We start from the raw sequence: 23,383 nt of genomic DNA, 5'->3' as shown, positions 1-23,383 counted from the left end.
GCCCCTTAGGCTGGTGGCAGCCATTTGCCTCCCTGGCTGGAGGGAGGCAGAGAAGACCAGCCCTGCTATTGGGCTTTGCTGAGGGGGGCGGAGCTTCTAGGCAGTAGGCTGCCGCTCCGCCCTCCTACAGATCAGTCTTGCCTCGTGTTCGGCCCACCCTCCTCACCCTACTTCAGTGCGGGACTAGCCGGTCGCTTGTTTATGGGACCAGGTAGGATTTTTTTGTCTCCCTGCCCTGATTGGCCTTGGGTTGTGAGTTTTTTCACCTACCTCACACTGGATAAGGGGTGTAGTTTGGTAATGTAGGGGTGGACCTTATTTGCTGCCATGGGTGCAGGATTTAGCTAGGGATATATTTGTGGCGGGCTGGTGAGCACCCTTGGCACCTCCCCATTGGTGGGGAACTGGGGTCTTTCAGGAGCAGTAGGCTGCCGTTCGGCCCAGCTGTGAGGTCAGACGCCCTGGGTGGGGAACCCCTGGATAAGCCGGTCTCCCTCCGCTGCCGTTCGGCCGGTTGGGGGAGCTTTTCAGGGGTGAACCACTCTGCCTGGCCAAGCCGGGTCACAGCCATTTGACGGATGGATCGCACCCAGGGCAGCGGGTGCTCGCCCAGACAGGTCAGGGCGGGGGTCCCAGTGAATGACCCCAGGGTCTGACCTGTACCACTAGTTAGGCCCCTTGCCGTAATTGTTGTTTTGCTGTTTCATTTAATAAAGCGGCCCATTTTACCCAAACCTTTGTGTCTGACTCTCATTCCAAATAGGGGGGCAAACATCCAAGATGACAGTCCTACAGATTGACTGCCTATAATAAAGCCTATCAAGCTTTAAATAGTATTGTTATCCAAAATACTATAAACAATTATTCCAGTGGAAAAATTAAAAATGTATTATGAATAACACTGACTTTTCAACTTTAGCAAGGAATCTTTGATATTTTAAAAATTTTTAAAAACTCAGGTACGAGTGATAGCTATAACACAAAATCTTAATGAAGAGATGCTATTAATTTCAAAAATGTATGCACATTCCCAAGAACAAAATTAAAGCAACAAACTTATAAAAGAGCACAACACTGTTCTTCATAGCTCTTACAGTATCATTGAAGGGTCAGGTCCTCTCACTTCTGAAGTCGAACTGAGAATGAACAATAATCCATATCTTTTTATTACATGTCTTTTTACATAGGTCTAGTACTTTGTGCTTTTTCATTTTCTGTTTAAACAAGGCATGTTTCTTTTTTTCTTTCATATTTTCATATATGGATGCAAGCAACTGTTTGTGTTGATCAATATAAATTCTCTATTGCATACAACTGGCCTTTTCTAAAATACAGTGACTGAATCAGCAGACCACTTTGAATATGCTTATGGATAAAACTAAATGTAATTGAGCTTTATAAAATTGGCCTAGGAGAGGCATGCACTATTCCATTTACATGGATTGATTTTTGTTTATTTTTATTTTATTTATTTCAGATTTCTATTCCGCCCTCCCCACAAGCGGGCTCAAGGCGGATAACAACATATTAAAAATACAATTTAAAAATTCATGTACATTAAAAACAACACATTTAAAACAGGATGGTGGACAGACTTCACAGGGAGGGTTAAGATTTTATACACCCCTTTTTCCAGGCTGGCAGAGGCCCAACCTCAGCCATATGCCTGGTGGAACAACTCTGTCTTGCAGGCCTGGCAAAAAGATAGTAGGTCCTGCTGGGCCCTAATTTCAGCAGACAGAGCGTTCCACCAGGTAGGAGCCAGGACCGAAAAGGCCCTGGCTCTAGTCAAGGCTAGGCGGGCCTCCTTGGGGCCAGGGACCACCAACAGCTGTTTGTCACCTGATCAGAGTGTCCTCCGGGGAATATATGGGGAGAGATGGTCCCGTAGATATGCTGGTCCCTGTCCGCACAGGGCCTTATAGGTCAATACCAGAACCTTGAATCTGATCCAGTACTCCACTGGCAACCAATGCAGCTCGCGTAAGAACGGTGTTATATGCGCCTTATTTCGAACTCTTGTAATAACATGCGCCTCTGCATTTTGTACCAGCTGTAATTTTGTGCCAGTTGTAAGTGATGAAACAGTTAGGTTTAAAATTTTTACATTTAAGTTAAGTTAAATTAATATCATATATAATTAAGAATAATGTATTCATGTAGAGTATTACTGATTGATGAAATTAGATCATTGTGATTTTTGTAAGTTTCAAGTGGGTAGCCATGTTGGTCAACAGTCGAAGAGCAAGATCTGGGTTCAATAGTACCTTAAAGACCAAATAGATTTCCAAGGTATAAGCTTTCAAGCGTCAAAGCTCCCTTCGAGGGGAGCTTTGACTCTCAAAAGCTCGTACTTTGAGATATTTGTAAATTAGACTGTATATGCAGCAGACCATCTTTTGTCAGTGTAGATGCGAAATAGCTATGTAATTGTTGGCAGTACATTCTGCATGATCAGTTGTAATAGAGGGCCCATGTTGACTTGAAGACAATAATAATTTTTATGTATGAACTAATCAAGTAGAATCAGATATTCTGTTTTTCAGTATGGTATAATACAGATAATGAGACAGAACCATCTAGGACGTTCTTCCCAGTTTACTATTTGCAGATAAAAAATGCAGCATTTTATCTTATGTGGATTATTCACCCGTGTGTGTAAAAAAAACCCTATATATATATTAATTTAGAAGCCATTAGTATAAATTAGATCTGTTTGCTTTTTTGTCCATGTCTTTTAATAGTAACCATTTTATGTACAATTAGCACTTTGTGTGCTTCTGTCTGACTTAGTGCATGCAAAAAAAGCTACTTATTTCTTGGTACTGTTTGTTTGCTTAAACTAAGATCATGTGAAGTTAGTCATATATGTGCAGTATTTACTCTTAATGAGCATGTATGTTCATATCCTGTCACGTGGTTGTTATTTCCTCTACTCAGACTGCTGCTTACAAACACAACACTGTTAACCTTGGCATGCTGCGCTCTGGAGGTTTGTCAGCAATGCATGTGGGCAGAAGCATGACATTAAACTTGCAGACTAAATCTAAATTTGAAAACCAAATGCATCAAGAGCTACCTCTACCACAAGTAAGTATGAGATAGCTTGCATATATGAGAGACCACAAAATAATACTTTTTAGTATTCTCCTTTTTTCTTTTCAGCTTTGGCATATTATTCATGCTTGTGTCCTATAAGCAATTCAAAAAGCAAGCTGCTAACATAATGTGCCTACCTTTGCTCCTTCAATTAAATTGGCTCACTGTGTGACTCTTGTGCTGCTTTCTGCTCTTCTGTTGCAGTCATTCTGTGAGCCAGAGGCCTAAGGATCTTGTTTCATGTTGTAGTTGGTTACTTACGTTGATGGTGTCCTAGACATTCATTGTCAGAAAAGGTCTATTACATGTATATACACATATTTTGAAAACAAATATTAAAATAGTCTGATTGTGACATATTCCATAACATTTTGCAAAATACTGCAGAATTAAGCATTGATTCATCAAAGTGATTACAAACAAGTGAACATTTTGATTGTTGGTTGATTGATTGTAATAAAAAAGGTTAATTTTTTTTTCAAAAATGTAAAAAGTCAGTAACAAAAAACTATTCTTAACTGCAGGTGACAGTGCTGCAACATAGCTGTAGGTTTTAAATATGAAGGAACATTATGCTTTATAATCAGTCTCTTAAAAGGCATCAGAAACAGTAGTCAAAGAAAGAAGGGGAACTGATGTCTTTGAAGGCTTTAGGAAGCAGCTAGCTCATCTATTTTGGTAGGACAGGTTTAGATACAGTTTAGAGAACTCTGTCGAAATGTAGGGATTGAAAGTTTCCTCCAGTACTAAATGCAGGATTCCAAGTTTAAAAGTAGTGGAAATTCTTCCATTCCTAAATTGTACTCAGGTGCAAACATACATACTTTACATTATTAAGCTTTTTTTATTTACTACTAACCTGCCATTGCAGTTCTGATTGATGTACTAATCTAGACTGTTGCAAGCTGTCATGTTTCTGATTTAAGAACTAAATCAGTGCCAGCTTCACTGACATTTGAAATACCAGTTAATATTCTGTCAAAATTAGTAGCATAAGCAATCTTTTTTTCTTTTCAAAATTTTTATGTGTATTAATTCCCCCCAAATCTCCAGGAACTTCCCAACCTGGACCTGGCAACCCTATGTGGAATATTGTTGTCCACTTTTCACAACGTACTGAAGTCACTGGGAACTTACTGGAATGACTTTATGAATATAAATAAATTACCCCTCCAAAGTATCTCTTCAAGCTATTGCTGTAGCACTACTTATCTGTTTCAATCTGATAAATGTCCTAAACCAGCAACATATATCTTGCTGCAAGTAATTGTAAATGTATGAGAGTTTTGCTAATATTTTGATTCCTTGAAACTTATTAGTAGGATCTACCTGATTATGCATTTTTGTGTATCTTCAGGAAACTGGAAGAATGAACTAAATGCTAAATTCTGAAATCATTCAGTAGTCTTTGTAGCGTTTTATATGGTTGCGTGTCAGTCGTTCTGGAACGGTTTCTGTGGGTTCTTGTGTTTTCTCAGTTCTAAAAGTATTAATCCAGTTTTTATTCCAAAGTGATGGCAAGTAAATTAATTAAGTATAAGATTAATTTCCAACTTTCATGTTTTCCAAGTGGGATATAAATATAAGCTGCCTCCTGGAAAAGTATATTTCCTACTGAGGTACAAATGTATTTTATTCATTTATTTGATTTAAAAAATCATAATTAATAAAATAGTCATTTGCTTGGTTCAAACAAAACACAAAACCATGGTTAAATTTAACTAATCGTAGTTGATTGAATGTCTGAAAGTAGACCACTACATTGACTCTGGTTCTTAAAACTAGGGTCTGAAATTGGCTTATTAACTGCAGTTTTTCTGAAGTATATTTCTTATTACGTACAAACACAGTATCCTGGCTTGTTTCTTGCTGATGCTCTGTGCCCTGCCGCCCTGTTCTTGGTAACCCAGGCTCAAAATTATAAGCACTCTTTTATCATCTCTTGCAAGTTTTCCCTGCCTGTGCTCATCTCTTCCTACAGTTAAAGTGTAAGAATTCTGGCATACTCTTATTGTTAAATGCAGAAATCAAAAGAGGCTTTACCTGTTTTATAATGCAAAAGTAGGTTGGTTGTGAGAGAGATCTGGGAGGTAGATCACCCCTACCCCATGAGTTGTTTTACTGCCACTATGGTATAAAGCTGGCTTTCTTGGTATGTGGTAGGGCAGGTCTGGAAGTATGTTTCTCCCCTCCACACACCAGATTGGATTCCAAGGTGGGATGCAGAGGTGCTCATTTTGCAACTCACATGACCCAGCAGGGGCAGCACAAGAGGAGGGGTACTTGCGATAGGAAAGTGCTTTGATCCACACCTGCCTGTCACTTGGCAGAGTCCAAGGTTGCAAGCTCCAGAGGCAATTGGAGTGGCTGAGACATAGGTCTGGAAGTCACCTATGTCAGGAAAATATCACCTTCCAGACCTGCCTTGTTGCTGCTGCCATGCATGGCATGCTCCACTGGCAGAAAATGTGAAATAAGGTTGCCAACTACAAGTTGAATGGGGGTACTTTTGTACTCTTGGAAATTCAAATGATTGTGGGAGGGAGGGTTCAGTTTTACAGGCTGTTTTCTGATTTAGTGTGAAGAAAAAATGTGAGAACTGTACAGTTGCACTGGGATGGGGAGCATGGATTTATAAACTTGCAGTAGTGCCATCCAAAAGAATTTTAGTTGTTGATACAGCACACCTTTCTCTCAGTCAGCCAGTGTAATCTAGGATGGAATAGCAACCACATCTTTTTTAGGAGAGAGAGAAAGGTCTGGAGGTAGGATTTCTTAAGGCGAGCTTGGATCATCTGTGTGCTCAATCCTGGTTAAAATAAACCATATTTTTTGTTATGTTTGAGCTAAACCAGAGTTCACATATTTGCAGAGGAAACCCAGGACACTTGGCATCTGAAGCAAAAGATCCAAATTACACACAAACGCACACACATTCACACAACAAAAGTGACAAAATATAATTAAGAAACTAAACAATTGTCAGTTTGCTGCCCTTTAATGTACTTCTAAATTTACAGCCTACAACAGGCTGTTTCACTCTGTCTAATGGTAGGGCTGGAACCTGGTGTTGGAGAGTGCCGTCAAGGCATAGCTGACTTACGGAGACCTCTGCTGGGGTTTTCAAGGCAAAAAACACCTAGACAGCTGAAAATACTAAAAACAGCAACAACAAAATGGCTGCAATACACGCCTTCTGTTGTGCAATAGGAAGGGGGGCTTCCACTCGTTCCAAGGATATCTAACTATTCTTCCTTCCCATTGCAGTGTATCCCATGCCCTTATTAAACAGCTTTTCAGAGATTGCAAGAATGCAGCAGGAAGGGAGGCAGAGTATCTTCATACCGCAGTCGGAGCTCTACTGGTAGTTGGTTGGATCCAAGCCAATGTTATAAAATAGAGTGTTCACATCTGTTGGAGCCATATCTTTTCTTTCAGTTTGTCCATTTAAAAGGTGTCAATTTTCCTACATTTACCCTACTAGTATAATTTATGTTAATGTTTACCAGTACTAAAGTTACTGAAATGTAACTGTTGAATGAGTTGGGTTGGGTTTTTATTCTAAGAGCCCAGTAAAAAACTGATGCCTGAATCCAGCAAGCATGATCCCTGAATGGAATAACATCTCTATCTACACTGGACATATATGTCTTTGTTACATGTTTTATTTACAAATATACAAGAAGAGCAAATGGAGGCAAATATACACCTTCAGCAGACAGGAAATCCAATGATCCCACAACCTATTCCCAGAATAATAGACGTAACATCAGCAAGACACATACAGTAGTGCCAAGTTTACAATGTGCACTACCATAACATGCCATCTTTTAAAAAAACTGTTGCTGGGGGAAAGCCTGGCCCCAGCTAGAAAGCACAGATCAACGGCAGAATCAAGCTGGAAATCAAAGGGCATGTATTACTGTAATATTTTGTTAACTGTGTCCTTGTTTCATCATTGCATTGAAACTGCACCCTGAATCTTGACGTCATCTTTCACTGATGGTAGCCAAGTCAGAAAGTGTGGGTACCAGTGTCTCCTCCTAAGCAACTACATGCCTCATTTTTTTTTGAGCTGCAGTGCAGCAAAAAGTTTTCTGATGCACCACCAACTTAACATACATCCTTGCCAAGAAAGCCTCTGCTACAGACCCATCACGGCCGCTCTCCTGTTCTTACTCAACTCCTGCTCTTCTCAGCTCTTCTGGTTTAAACTACAGAACTGCCTCTGAAGTGTTTATCTCCCTGCCCTCTACTAGCTCTGAGGCATATTACATTACCAGACTCTTACGCTTATTACATAGAGACTCCTAGCTATGAGGAGAACATCTTGTGTCACTAGCTCCCGCTGATTAAAACAGCAGATCCTCCTGCATAATTAGTAAGATCATTCTATCAAAGATGGTCTCCCAGCATCTATAATGCTGTATGATACTTGTAAAGCGGATATGTATTTTAAAATGCTGCCATCACCTCTCTTTTTTACTGTTATATCTGAGGAACCAGCTTAAACCGTATAGTAAGTAGATCTTGGGGTTAAAATGTGAAGCATATACAAATATCTTAAATATAGGGTTGGTTTTTATTAGGATTCAGAACCACTGAAGTATTATGATAGGAATAAAGGAAAGTAATGTTCAGCTTAACTGAAGTATAAGAATATGCCAACAAATATGAAAAGCTAAACAAGGGCTCACAGACTAGAAATGCTTCATCTACCTCTGAAAAAAGGAGATATCAAAGACTGCAGGAATTATCATTAATTTCCCATGCAAGCAAAGTGATGCTCAACATTTTGTGACAAAGACTCTTACTGTATATGGAACAAGAAATGTCATATATTCAAGCTGGATTTAGAAAAGGAAGAGGCAGTAGAGATCATACTGCAAATTTTAAAATGGTTACTGGAGCATACTAGAGAATTTCAGAAAAAATCAGTTTGTGTGGGCCAGGAAAAGCTATGGACAGTTTTAAAAGAAATGGGTGTGCCACAACATCTGATTGTTTTTCTGTGCAACCTGTACTCTAGACAAGAGGCTATTGTTAGGACAAAATATGGGGGAACAGAATGGTTTCCAGTTGGCAAAATTGTCAGACAAGAATGTTTACCTCCTAATTTGTTCAGTCTGTTTGCAAAACATATCATAAAGAGAGCTGGATTAGAATTAAATGGAAGTAGAGTAAAAATTGATGGAAAGAACATTAACAATACACAGACAATACAACATTATTGGAAGAAAATAATGAAGACTTGAATTGATTACTCATGAAGGTTAAAAGACAAAGTGCCAAAGTAAGATTACATTTGAACATCAAGAAGACAAAAATAATGACTACCAAAGAATTATACAGTTTTAAGTCTGTCAATGAAGAAATTGAAAAAGTAAAATCATCAACTAAAATAGAGATTGCAACCAAGAAATCAGAAGGAGATTGAGACTTGTAAGGGCAGCCATGAAGGAACTAGAAAAGATCCTCAAGGATAAAGAATTGTTTCTGAAGACAAAGAGAAAGATATTTCATACTTTCGAATTCCCTGTTACTATGCATGGATGTGAAAGTTGGACAATGAAGAAAGCTGACTGGAAGAAAATGGATTCATTTGAAATGTGGTGCTGGAAGAGAGTTTTGCGGATACTATGGACAGCCAAAAAGACCAATAAGTGGGTACTAGATCAAATCAAGCCTAAATTCTCCATAGAAGCTAAAATGACAAGACTAAGACTATTGTACTTTGGTCACATCATGAGAAGACAAGATTCTCTGGCAAAGTCAATAATGCTAGGTAAAAGGGAAGGCAGTAGGAAAAGAGGAAGATCTAAAACAAGATGGCTTGACTCAATAGAAGACGCCACGTCCTCCAGTTTGCAGGATCTGAGCAAGTCTGTTAATTGTCGAAGGGTTTCATGGCCGGAGAACGATGGTTGTTGTGGATTTTCCGGGCTGTATCGCCGTGGTCTTGGCACATTTCGCCAGCAGCTGTGACTGGCATCTTCAGAGGTGTACACTTCTGAAGATGCCAGTCACAGCTGCTGGCAAAACGTCAGGAACTACAATGCCAAGACCACAGCGATACAGCCCAGAAAATCCACAACAACCAAGTCTGTTAATGATAGGACGTTTTGGAGGTCTTTCATTCATAGGGTTGCTATAGGTCAGAGGCAACTTAACGGCACATAACACACACACAATTTGCAAGACCTGAGCAGGACTTTTAATAATAGAGTCACCATAAATTGGAAACGACTTGATGGCACATAACTCACACATCGCCTAAGATGATAATTTTGCATGTTTCAGCCAAGAGCTTCCAAAGCAGGTCACACTGGAGTAAGTTACTGTCCTTTCCCCCATGCCCAACACTCAGACAGCTTTAGCCTCTTTTCCCTCAGGCTAAGAGGGAAAGGGCTATATTATTTCTCCTCCCCCCCTCCCCGCTTTTGTGTGCGAGTATCCTTGTTCCTCTGCCAGCAACTTCAGTCAATTTCTTCCTTTGTTCCTCACACCCTATGTCAGAGTCCCTGTGGTTCACCATGTTGTCCAAGATATAGTTGCCCTTCTGTTGATGCTCTTTTTCCTTCCCTGCTGCTATTTCCCTCATCTTACTAATAGCATTTTTTTAAAAAAATCTGTTGCTTGTGGTACTGCCTCTGGAATGACTTCTTAAAATAATTTCCTTTACTTTAGAGAATGGATACATATATTTTATTCATGAGCTTTTTATTCACCCCATGTGAAATTAACATTGTCCAATTCATTTCATTGCAATAAATGAAAGGCAGTTTTAGAACAATTGTTCTCCTTTTAACATGTGTACGTACTTATGTACTTCTGGTGACCTTTCAAAGCAAGTGGAAGTGATTTGCCATTGCCTTCCTCTGCAGACCTTGGTGGTCCCCCATCCAAGTACCAACCCTATATAGATTCTGAGATGAGACAAGATTGGGCTATATCATGCCACTATATGACCTTCTCTCCCCTTTTTAGTATACAACTGTGATAAATGGCTTTAAGAGCTCCCCCCATTTGAGTCACCTGTATGCTGTATACAGCTTTTAGAAAAATGCTTTCCAAGTTAATGTTCATGTTAAATTTCTCTGAACTCCAGAAATTGTTACTTAGGTGTTAAAGCGTCAGCAAGCATTTAAAATGTTTCATTATGGCATGATATTCTGATAGAACTGTGTATCCTGCCTCCTGTTTCTTCTGATTCATAAAGCTTTCACTGTGTTTGTCTAACCAGTTATGTTTGTTTCAAGCTAAATTAGTCCATTGAATATAGTGAGACAAAATTGTTTATTAAAAGCAAACACATTTGCTTAACTTATTCTGGATCAGGATTTCTGTTCGTTTTTCTGTTTAAAACAATCTTATAAACTTACCTAATCTGGTCTCTCTCCCTCTCTCTCCCTCTCTCTCCATATGAAGTAACAAGAAGTATTTTGAAGCATGATTTTTAGAGAACTGATTACACTTTTACTCTGATTTTAACAGTTGTGATAGTTCTCTGCCAAGGAGTTTCCACTCTTAAGAGTATGAGTATCTGTCAAGCAAGAAGTTTAGTGTAGATAAACATATTGCAAGAAGTTTGTTATTTTACTGTGTACATAAAAAGAGGTTCTTCTGATAGACATATTCACAACCCTATCCAATATGTGTGAATACAGAATTTGCTCCTAATGTATTGAATGGAGCTTACATCATTAAATTGATGCTCTTGTGTCATTTAGTTATGGTCAACATTCTTAGTGAACTTCTGGCACATGCACTGAAGTCTTATCCAACTTTGTAAGAAATTATAACAGAACACAGATAGTTTTTACTATAAAATGCAAGTATGTATTTTTTACGACTGTTTCATTTCACAGATAAAGTATAAATGTTTAACTGAAAAATTCCAATTTGAAGTGTAGATGCTATAAACTTTTGTGCATTCAGCTTTCCTATTGCTAAATAATGTTTTACCTTTTTAAAAATAGACCCCATCACAACAGAGCAGCATTCTAGACAATGGTCAGGAGGATGTTTCTGCTGGCGGCCCATGGAATCCATATCCTCTTGGAAGGCGAGATGTGCCACCAGATACTATTACTAAAAAGGTAACGTATATCAGTTAATATTGCAAGAACATAAATACTGCAATTCTGGGATAATACAGAGACTAGGAGGAAGCCAGAGGATTGTATATTCATCCCTCCTGCTCATGGTTCTCACTTAACCATTATTTGAAACCAGGTCTTAAAGTTGCTCTCTAATTTGTTTAGCATTAACCTTGTTCATAGTTGATGGAAGTGTAAAACTTCGAAGGCAGTGTAATTTATGGAAGTGTAACACATAACCTTGGCTAAAGTGGACAGTTTGATCTCACACTGAGGGAATGGAGAAGATCTTGGAAAAAAGAATTCATAGTCCTTCAACTTATTTCCTATCTTTTAGCCATGGTTAGGTGACTACTATTGGTCTTCATACCAAAAACATGTTTCTTCTATTTTAATAATAACAACGTGCTTATATACCACTCTTCTAGACAGATTAGTGCCCCACTCAGAGCAATGAACAAAGTCAGTGTTGTTATTATCCCCACAATACAGATGGGGAGCTAGGACTGAGAGAAGTGACTTACCCAAGGCCACCTACTGAGCTCATGGCAGTAGTGGGATTTGAACCAACAGAGTGCTGACTCGCAGCCTAACCACTTAACCAGGATGTATGTATGTAACTTAGTAGCTTTTCAGTTAACACTCTGAACAGATAAAGAGAACATTTTACAATATTTTTGTGGGATCACTTCTTATTTCACCAGTTAAATCAATCAGAGTGAATGTATACTTTCTAGATAGTTTCAGGTGGGTAGCCATGCTGGTCTGTAGTAGAAGAGCAAGATTCACATCCAGTAGCACCTTAAAGATAAGATTTCCAGGATATGAGCTTTCAAGACTCAAAGCTCTCTTAGTCAGATACATGCAGTGAAAAAGCAGGAGTCTTTATAATCCAAGCAGAGGGTGGGATGGGTATTTCAAATTAGAGTATAAATACTTTCTAGGTGTTTATAACAGTTGGTTTAATACATAAAACTCAGGCTATACCTCACTGATTCAGAATGCCACCCATCTCTGCAGAATAACAAAAAATATAAGAAAAGGAAAGTGATATACTGGGTGAAGTATGAAATAAGCAAGTGTTTCTTTTCCTGTTCAGGGTCTCTTGTTTGCTGGAAGTGACAGCCACTGGACTCACCTGGGGGCTGGTTTGCAGCTGTTGGGGGGGGAGGGATGAGGTATGGCAGCCACCATGTTTGTGGTTTGCCCAGCATCCCCCAGGAGAACTCACAACCAATCAATTCAAATTCTGGCCACCCTGTCAGGGGCAGCTGGAGACAAGCTGTCGGGGGGTGGGGCCTGGTGCTGGACCTCAGGGAGGCAGTTCTCCCTCTGATCTGGCAGCACAGTATTTGTTCAGCTGCCTGCCCCACTCCTCTGCAGTCTGCTCTCAGGCAATGAAGACCCACTCCCCTTTGGACTGTGTTCTCATTTCTTTCTGTTTGTCACAACTTTATATGGTGGTTTAGCACTGGAATGGATCTCTTTTGGGGGGAGGCAGGGCCTACGTGCCCAGGCTCCCCTCTAAGGGGATTCCCATAAGGAATCTTGGGAGTGAAGGATGAAGGTGCATACCCAGCTCGGGGGCTGCCAGGGCATTCTCACTCCCAAGTGGCAGGGGAGTCACTCAGGGGTGTACACTCAGGTGATCTCCCCATTAATGTCACTCCTTGGCTCCCTCCTCAGTGGTGGTCTGAGGGGGTGAGAGGTCATCAGCTGGCAGGCAGGTCAGTCGATATTTGGGATCCAATCCACATGCTTCGCCAATGTTTCTTTCAGGCTGTATTTTAATAAAAATTATGGCCAATTTTTTCCTCTAGCTAAAGCATGTGGGTCTGTGTTTGTTTACCCTGCATCGTCCCTTTTCCCCACCCTCAGCATAGGCTGCAACAGAAAGAGTGAGAATTCTATATACATATGAGTGGTTCATGGCAGGGAATTGGTATAGGAACTCCATGGAGCCCTCTCCTCTTCAGCCATGTTCATACAGATCATAACACGTTCGCCATTATTCAGGAAAGGAAACCATTGCCCAGTTCTCATACCCACTTAACTCTCCACAAGACTAACAGAGAAATATTAAGTAGAGTTACATCCTTCTAAGCTCATTGATTTCAATATACTTAAAAGGCTGTAACACTGTTTAAGATTGCTCTGAAACACCTGTTACTTCTGCTGTCATTTGAAACTTTGACATATCATGATGATCTTTTAAAAGGTCCTGTCAGTTTGACTCTTTGTAAGACGCTTCTGCTATATATGAAACAATGACTTTGAATGCTAGAATCTGTTTAATTCCTTGCACCAGCCATTATTATGGTTTTTGCCAACTATTTGTATTGCATGGTCAATAAAAGATTCCCAGCTTGAAATAATTAACTTTTGTGAAGAATGTTAAAAAAATACATAAAATACAAATGAAATGAAATACATGCTTACCCATGGAGATTATTTCCCTAATCAGAATAAGTCATTTTATTTTCTGCAGAAAGATTTATTTTTGCCTCATCCATATACAGTAGAAGCTGTTATGAATGTCTAAGTAGTAGCAATATGGGGCTCTGCAAACAAAAGCCATTAAAATGGATGAGAAAATGAATTATGAAAATTATTTACCTATCACTCTCTATTGGTGAGTTTTTAGCATGCTGACGAGGAAATGTTAATCTTCTTTCATTGAATTTGACCCCAGGTGATTCATTTCTGCCATAGCAGATGAAAGCTTAAAAACATGTGAATCATTTGAAACTGACTTCACTGTGTAAAAAGGTTAATACAAATATAATTTTATATAATAAATAAAAGACTGATTCTTCTTTCCCAGTGTTACAAATATAGGCCTACATCATTAGAATGGAATTTGCTTCAGGTCATCAGGTGTAGAATTGCTGCATGAAATCCTTTCTTTTTTTAACTCTCAGTTCACTAAGTAAAGTAAATTAATACTGAATGTATATAAACCAGAGAAACTTGTGTACTTATTACTGCAATCCTAAGGCCCCGTCTGATTCCTGCAGCTGAGCATCAGTGTAAATGCAGTGCCATTTGCCTGCTTTCTAAGGACTTTTGCAGAAGAGCTGGGCCGGCCAGCCAAGCCTGGCAAGGCACAGCCAAGAGTGAATATGCTGTTGTCGCCCAGACAACGCTGCCAGGATCGACCAATTGCAAGGCGGCAGCAGTTGACAGCACCATGAGTGACAGGGAAAAGCACAGCCAGTCCTGGGCCACATTTCCTGTCCCTAACTGCCACACCTCCACACTGCAGGGAAAGATCCCCACAATCAGGCTTGCCGCACTCCAACAGAGGTGCCTGTCCTGAGGAGGCTCACCCCAGGGGGTGGAACACTGATGATGCAGATGGGATGCTTGCCCACCTGCTTGTCTAACCTTGTTCCCAACAAGGGGTAGGCTGGCAGTGGAAATACTGTTCGCTTGCAAACTCCACCACCACTGCTGCTGTTGGCCCAAGGAAGATGACCCCCCCTTCCTGAAAAGTGAGCCCAGAAAGGAGGCAGGACCCAACGAGGGCCGCACACACAGCCTGCATCACTCAAGATGAGCTCCCAGATCCCGAAGAAGCGGGGGGGGGGGGGTTGTTTGTCTGATTGGGCATACAAAGGGCAGCTTGGCCTCCACGGGGGCGCACATGGATTGGTCCCTGCAGTAGTTGCCATCCTATGCTCCATCAGGCCGCATGAGCAGGGCTGTGAGCCGGGAGGGGGCCTCCCAAGTTTACCCATTCAACGGGTGCCTATGGGCTCTGCCGACTTTTTTCGTGACATAACTTTCTGCTGCTGCAGGGGGCATTCCTAGGCCTGTGACAGCTTTGGAAACGGACTAACTCACGGCCCACCACTCGCCTCGCCCGCTCCAGGGCTGGTGCTTGAACTTGCGCCACACTTATGCTTCCATCCAGCCACCAAGCATGGCCTCTGGTGGTGGCCCGGCAGTGGTAGTGTGCCTCGCCTGGCCGCTGGTGGAGCGGGAGTTATGCCCATGTACGTGTGAATTATGCCAGCATTAGCCTTAGTCTTCTCCCTGAGTGCTTTCCACCTCCCCCTAAGGATTGTGCTGTATGTTTCCTTGATATGTATGAGATTCAATTAAGCATTAATTTCATTAAGTAACTTCCACATTGCCCTACATCTTTCTCTGGAATGTATCCAAGTGTGTGAATTATTGTTGTTTAACTGAATGCTAATTGTGAAGCATTGGAAGTTTCTATCTTCAGCCCTTAAGTGGCTTTCAGGACACTAATCCAGATAAATTTGGTGGGTTTCCATGTTAGTCTGTAGTAGAAAAGCAAGATTCCGGACCAGTAGCACCTCCTACCCTCTGCCTGGATTATAACGACCACTTCCTTTTTCTACTCCTTATATCTGATGAAGGAAGTTCTGACTCTCACCCTGGAAATCTAGTTGATCTTTAAGGTATTATTGGACACAAACCTTGCTAATCTAGATAAAGAAACTAGAGTAGTTACTGGAGTAGTGATAGAACTTTTCATGGGTAGTTTTGTTGTTGTTGTTTATTGTCTTTATGCACTTGCCCTGACCAGGGAAGTAGAGAAAACAGACCAACGTCCCCGTATATTGAACCAATAGCGAAAGTTCACAACTTATACACCATTTATCTGCCTAAGAAATTAGGCGTCAATAATTATATAACAAAAAATATTTCCAAAAAGGAACAAAGGAGCTGGACAAAATAATCGGCTCCTCACAATACACTGGAGCCTGCACAATGATTCCTATTGTAATTGCTAAAGAAGTCCAGACCGGAGCTTTAAAATACACTGTGACTCCTGGTCATGAATATGAAAAGAGTTCATATGATGATGGTGATATGTTGCCAAAGACGTGAATAGCCAGTAATTTTCCCAACAGGATTCCGGGTATCCTCCTGTTTCATAAGTTTCTTGATCACAGGAATTAACTGCAAAAAATCACATACATGATATGGCAATCTCTATATTCTCATAAACTATTGCATTCTTGCCCCCAAAGATACTCACTCCTTTACAGCTTGACAAAAGTTCCCGACCGCATTCCCTGTTTGGTCAACAGCTGTTAACAAGTATCCTAATTACAGAGTATTTAAGGATCCTATGCTATGAAGTCTTAAAGCTCCCCAACTCCTCAGTCACAATAACCATATAGTCCTTATCCCATTAGCATGTGCAAACAATTCAAACAAAGCCCGAGTAATCAATACATGAATTGAGCCCTAATGGCCCTAAACAATTCAAATCGAAGGTCCAAAAGGCTTCTCTGCTCCTGAGTTCTTTATTTAGATCCTTAGATCTGTCTGTCTTAAGTACCTCCAGGACCAAATATCTAAATTCCCTTTCATTCCTGTGATGCTCGAGGAAATGTGGTGTAAGAGGTGCTTCCCTCTGGTCGTTTCTGATACGAGAAATGTGTTCTTGGATACGTATTTTGACAGGTCTACTGGTACTGCCAACGTAAATACGTGGGCAAGTACATTCAGTAATGTAGACCACCCCACTAGTGCTGCATGTGGAAAAATGTCTGAGGGAAATTTCCCTGCCTGAGGAGGTGACCTTGAAAATAGACCCTATAGCTGCCAAGTTGCATACATTGCATCTTCCACACCGGTGATGTCCTACTGGTCTCTGAGTATCAGCCTCAATATTGACAAAGCAAGAATGAACCATCCTGTCTCTAGGTTTGCCGTGCAGCGAAAACCTATGGTTGGTAACTGTGCACACCCCGGTATATGGCTCACAATGTGCCAATGTTTCTTTATGATATTGCTAATGCCCTTGGCCAAGTGAGTATAGTCCACTGCCCATCGCAGGGATGCATCCATCTTTAACTTATGGTCTCTAAACAAGTCTGATCTGCACCGCACAGTTGCCCTCTGTTCTGCCTTCCTGACCACCTCTGCTGGATAGCCTCTCAAGAGGAAATCTCTACTTAAGGATTCCTTGGCAGAACAGAAATCCTCAGGATGGGTGGCATTTCTTTTCAACCTTAAATACTGACCATAGGGCAAATTGTGCCGAAGATGATGGGGGTGGTAAGACGAGAAGTGCAAGTAAGAGTTTCTGTCTGTTATCTTCTTAAAGGGGCGAATGCCAATTGTGTTAGATTCTGTTCTAAAGTTGACAATGTCCAAAAAGCAATGTCCAAATTGGAGGCTGATTATATTTTGAATGCCAGGGTGAATCCTTTTCATTCCAAGATTGAACTATTTAAAAGGTACATTGACGACATATACTGTGTTTATCTTGATTGCACATCCATTGATGAATTTGTAGCATGGATGAATAGTATTGATTTGAATATCAAATTTACATCAACTAGCAGTACCGAGTGTGTCAGTTTTTTGGACATTGTCACCTTTAGAACAGAATCTAACACAATTGGCATTCGCCCCTTTAAGAAGATAACAGACAGTTTTCTTCTCTTTTTTCTTTTTCAATTGCCAAGCTAGATATTTGCCAGGTTTATTAGCCCCTTCAAATGTCTTTTGGTTCATTTTTTTCAAATTCCACTCTAATTCTTTGTTACTCATTGCCGTCAATTGTTCCTGCAATATTTTTATATCCTGGCTTCTTCCCTGGCCTTTTCTTAAGTTGCCCCTCTTTGGCTTTAATTTTTTCCATTATTTCTTTTCTTTTTTCCTCTTTTCTCCTTCTATCTCTCCCATTTAAGTCCATCAGTATTCCTCTAATTACCGCTTTATAAGTGTCCCATACCTTATAAGTTGACACGTCCTTGTTCATGTTGTATTGTATAAAGAATTTGGTCTCCTTTCGCAGCAACGTCATGTTGTCTTCTGTCTGCAGCAAGTCTTCATTTATCCTCCATCCTCTTTTTTTTGTATTTTTTCCAAATCTCCACATGATTGGATTATGATCTGAGCTTACCTTAGGCATAATTTCCACATCTCTAGTCCACAACGTCAATTCTTTGGAAGCCCAGATCATGTCAATTCTTGATAGTGTAGAATGTCTTGCAGAGTAAAAGGTGAATTGTCTATTTTTAGGATTTTGTCTCCTCCATACATCCTCCAGACCTTCTTGCTCTTTAATCACAAAAAATGACTTTGGCAAAAGTCCTCTTTTTTTCTGTGCAATTTTAGATTTCTTGTCTTCTTCTAAGCTTGCAACTCCATTAAAGTCACCCGCCATAATTATTTGATCATAAGTCAACTCCTCTAATTATCCTTGCAAGTCCTTAAAAAAATTTTCTTTTGCACCATTTGGTGCATAAATTCCAATCACCAGGATCTTTTTTGAATTCCAAATTATTTCCACCACTAAATATCTGGCTTCTACATCACTTAAAATTAATTTGGGCTGCAGCTCCTCCTTTATATACAATGCAACTCCTCTCTTCTTCTGTTTGGAGGCAGCTGCAAAATTTCCCAATTTTGCCAGTTTTAAATACTTTAAGTCCTGTTTCCTAATATGTGTCTCTTGCAGGCATACTATATTGCATTTTTGTTTTAGAAGCCAATGGAAAATGACCTTACGCTTACAAGGTGAATTAAGTCCATTTACATTCCAAGATATAATTTTACACTCCATATTTACATTCGTGTACTTTTTGGTAAGTCCTTTTCGTTGTCCCTAATAAACACTTCCATCTCATGATCGGATCTGATGTTCTTCCTTGTTCCGCCAAATTCAAATGCCAGTCCTTCCGGTATTTCCCATCTATATCTAATTTTCAATTCCTTTAACATTTGGACCAGCTCTCTGTATTTTTTCCGCTCCACCAACACTGATCTGGGCAATTCTTTCATGATTCTCACCACCTTCCCATCGACTTCTAGTGGTTCTTGGAATTGTTTACTTACAATTGTCTCTCTTATGCTTCTGGTCGTAAATTGCACAATCATATCTCTTGGTAACTTCCTCTGTGCTGCAAATTTTGAGTTGATTCTGTATGCCACGTCCAGGAAAGCTGCAATCTCCTCCTCTCCTCTTCCCACGTAACCTGCCAAAATTCCTGAAATCTGTTCTTGGGCCGATTTTCCTGTAATCTCCGGAACTCTGCGCATTCTAAGTTGTTTTTCCATTTGTTTACATTCCGCTACAGCCATTCTTCCCTTCATTCCTCTCAACTCTGTTCTCTGCACATCAGCTAAAGTATCAACTGTATTCTCTACTACATTTACTCTCTGCTGTGTAGCTTGCAGTTCGTTCTGTACTTGATCAATTTTCTTTGTGAGTTCTGCCATCTCCGATTTGAGTGCCTCTTTAAAGTCTTTAAAGTTCTCTTGCACCATTTCTTTTAACTCTTTATTTCCTTCTGAAACTTTTTTGTCCAAGTTTTCCAGCGCGGTTTGCCACTCCTTCTTTGACATCGTGGGGCTAGATTTATCTCGCTCCCACGAGTCCGCCCTTTTCCTCAACTCCGTGGCACTAGTTTACTCCTTTCTATTATTTTTAAGTGTCTCAGTTCGGCTTACTTTTAAAAAATTTATGCTTGCGCGGTCCAAAATGTCGGGCGTTTTTTCTCTATGGTTTTCTTTATGGTCACCTTTAGAACAGAATCTAACACAAATGGCATTCGCCCCTTTAAGAAGATAACAGACAGAAACTCTTACTTGCACTTCTCGTCTTACCACCCCCATCATCTTCGGCACAATTTGCCCTATGGTCAGTATTTAAGGTTGAAAAGAAATGCCACCCATCCTGAGGATTTCTGTTCTGCCAAGGAATCCTTAAGTAGAGATTTCCTCTTGAGAGGTTATCCAGCAGAGGTGGTCAGGAAGGCAGAACAGAGGGTAACTGTGTGGCGCAGATCAGACTTGTTTAGAGACCATAAGTTAAAGATGGATGCATCCCTGCGATGGGCAGTGGACTATACCCACTTGGCCAAGGGCATTAGCAATATCATAAAGAAACATTGGCACATTGTGAGCCATATACCGGGGTGTGCACAGTTACCAACCATAGGTTTTCGCTGCACGGCAAACCTTAGAGACAGGTTGGTTCATTCTTGCTTTGTCAATATTGAGGCTGATACTCAGAGACCAGTAGGACATCACCGGTGTGGAAGATGCAATGTATGCAACTTGGCAGCTATAGGGTCTATTTTCAAGGTCACCTCCTCAGGCAGGGAAATTTCCCTCAGACATTTTTCCACATGCAGCACTAGTGGGGTGGTCTACATTACTGAATGTACTTGCCCACGTATTTACGTTGGCAGTACCAGTAGACCTGTCAAAATACGTATCCAAGAACACATTTCTCATATCAGAAACGACCAGAGGGAAGCACCTCTTACACCACATTTCCTTGAGCATCACAGGAATGAAAGGGAATTTAGATATTCGGTCCTGGAGGTACTTAAGACAGACAGATCTAAGGATCTAAATAAAGAACTCAGGAGCAGAGAAGCCTTTTGGACCTTCGATTTGAATTGTTTAGAGCCATTAGGGCTCAATTCATGTATTGATTACTCGGGCTTTGTTTGAATTGTTTACACATGCTAATGGGATAAGGACTATATGGTTATTGTGACTGAGGAGTTGGGGAGCTTTAAGACTTCATAGCATAGGATCCTTAAATACTCTGTAATTAGGATACTTGTTAACAGCTGTTGACCAAACAGGGAATGCGGTCGGGAACTTTTGTCAAGCTGTAAAGGAGTGAGTATCTTTGGGGGCAAGAATGCAATAGTTTATGAGAATATAGAGATTGCCATATCATGTATGTGATTTTTTGCAGTTAATTCCTGTGATCAAGAAACTTATGAAACAGGAGGATACCCGGAATCCTGTTGGGAAAATTACTGGCTATTCACGTCTTTGGCAACATATCACCATCATCATATGAACTCTTTTCATATTCATGACCAGGAGTCACAGTGTATTTTAAAGCTCCGGTCTGGACTTCTTTAGCAATTACAATAGGAATCATTGTGCAGGCTCCAGTGTATTGTGAGGAGCCGATTATTTTGTCCAGCTCCTTTGTTCCTTTTTGGAAATATTTTTTGTTATATAATTATTGACGCCTAATTTCTTAGGCAGATAAATGGTGTATAAGTTGTGAACTTTCGCTATTGGTTCAATATACGGGGACGTTGGTCTGTTTTCTCTTGTCATACCCATATCAGCCCTTTGCTGGTTGTTGACCAGGGGAGTGGCAACCCTATCGCACGCACGCATACACTCATACACAAACACACATACACAAACACACTGCAGACTAACACAGCTAACTCCTCTAGATCTATAAACACACATTAGACTTTCTTAGCAATTAAGCAAGAATAGCAGGAGCTCTGTCCTCTCCCAGAGAAATTTAGAGGTGTCCATTCACCTCTTGAAAAGTAGCGCTAATCTTCAAGGTCTGCAACAGAATAAGAGAAGAATATGCAGTAAGCAAGCTAGTTTCAGGCAGGTTATACTTCCAGAATCTTTTAAAGAATTGGTACTAATTCTGTTGCTTGCAGAGACCCTCATTTGCAATTATCATCAGCCAAAGGGGCACATGCTTACTGTGTATTGGCTCTAGAAGGGAAAGATGGGCAAAGCACATAGCTTTTCTCTGCAGAGCCCACACACTTGGAACTGGTGAGCACTGCAGGAGCCTGCTCTGCCCCATGCTGGGTAGTGATGCAGAAGGTAGAGATGGAAGTAAAGGATAATCATGTTTTCTTGTTCAGGAAGCTGCTTAGGTTGAGTTATGAACATTCAGAATGGACAATGCAACCCAGAGTAAAAACACCTCCACCCCACTGTGACCAGTTTGCTCTTTTCTTAGGTAAATGTCGGTATATGTCATGATGGTGGTAGTGGTTTTACTCTCTGTTCTCTGCATCCCACTTGTTCTCCAGCTGGCCACTGCCTGGGTGCTGTGATAAAAGCTGAGAGTTTAAGAGAAAAGTGGGGAGTTGTTGCAGAGGATTGTTCTTTTACTTCCATCCCTGACATGAGGCCCACAGCTCAGAGAAACTCACAGTTCACCCCTTCTCTAATCTATTCAGTGGCAGCTGTTTGAAGATGGGAGCAACCTGCTATCCACAAGCCCTGCTGAGAAATAGCCTTCTTCACTTTCTTGGAGCATGGAGCAGGTGCCATATTGAGGAATGGTGTTCAGACAATCCACAGATGGCATGTCAAAGAACCACATGTGGCTTCCAAGCTACTGCATATCACTGATTTAAAGCTAGTATTTTAGGAGCTATCTTCACCCACCCTGAGTAGAGGTTGCTTGCTAGCACATATGCTTAGATGAATTGAACTGCTTTTTTCAGTCAATTTGCTTTCCTCCATCACAGCAGCTGTAAGGTTTTCTCCTTGAATATTCAGAGGTAGTAATTTTTTCTCTTATTCTTTTTAAAATTTTCTGTACAATTTTTCCACCTTACTCTTTTGCACGCATGTCCAGCTGCCCTTCAAATCTACTCATCTATAGCACATGCAGCACCTTTGAAACACACTTCAGCATGGAGACCAGGTGCCTTTTATGGATGGCCATGATAGTTTCCTGTTTGCTTTTCCTTAACATGAAACTTTTAATAATTCATTTGTTCCCAGTTAATTTGGTCTAACAGATTATTTTACACATAGGCAGGTAGCCATATCCAGACTCTGATGGGATCACAAAGTCTGCAGCATCGGAACCGAGAGCAACCATATGAGGGCGGCATGAATAAAGTGACCATCCAGCAGTATCAGCCACCACTGCCTATCCAGATTCCTTCTCAGAGTGCTCGAGCACCACCAGCAGGGAGATGTGTAATCCAAACTAAAGGTCAAAGGAGTATGGATGGCTATCCAGAACAGGTGAGTTTGTATAGCTGTATAATAAAATGCTAATCTATAGATTATTTTATGAGGAAGCAGCTAAAGGTTTTATGTGAAGATTGTGCAAATTTAAGTCTTAAGTTTTATGAGAAGGGTTTCCATATTTGCTATGGTTTACTGTTAGTAAATATATAGGCATAAAAACATAAGAGGAGTCCTGCTGGATCAGACAAGTAGTCCATCTAGTCCAACATCCTGTTTCACACAGCAGCCCACCAGTTGCCCTGGAGTGCCCAGAACGGGGCACAGAGGTCAAGGCCTTCTGCTGATGTTGCCTGATAGTTTCAGAGATTAGTAGCTATTGATGAACCTATCTACCATGAATCTATCTTAACCTCTTTTAAAGCCTTTTGTGCTTTAAAAGAGGGTTATACACCACTACCTTCGCTCAC

General features: G+C 40.6%; 1 protein-coding gene across 3 annotated transcripts in view; it reads left to right on the top strand.

The window, feature by feature from the left end:
• The window catches only part of LRRC7 (leucine rich repeat containing 7), a 234,077-nt gene that overhangs the window by 186,646 nt on the left and 24,048 nt on the right, over window positions 1-23,383 (top strand). For 2 of the 3 annotated variants that reach the window (XM_054980162.1, XM_054980161.1), the window contains 3 exons: window positions 2,941-3,090; window positions 11,079-11,198; window positions 22,755-22,970. In XM_054980162.1, coding sequence (XP_054836137.1) covers window positions 2,941-3,090; window positions 11,079-11,198; window positions 22,755-22,970 — 486 coding nt within the window. The remainder of the gene's footprint in view (window positions 1-2,940; window positions 3,091-11,078; window positions 11,199-22,754; window positions 22,971-23,383) is intronic. The other variant, XM_054980163.1, reaches the window with a different exon arrangement.

This window comes from Eublepharis macularius, chromosome 5, assembly GCF_028583425.1.
Source record: "Eublepharis macularius isolate TG4126 chromosome 5, MPM_Emac_v1.0, whole genome shotgun sequence".
Lineage (NCBI taxonomy): Eukaryota > Metazoa > Chordata > Lepidosauria > Squamata > Eublepharidae > Eublepharis > Eublepharis macularius.
Note: the sequence above shows the minus strand (reverse complement) of the source record. Positions and strands in the feature narration are given on the sequence as shown.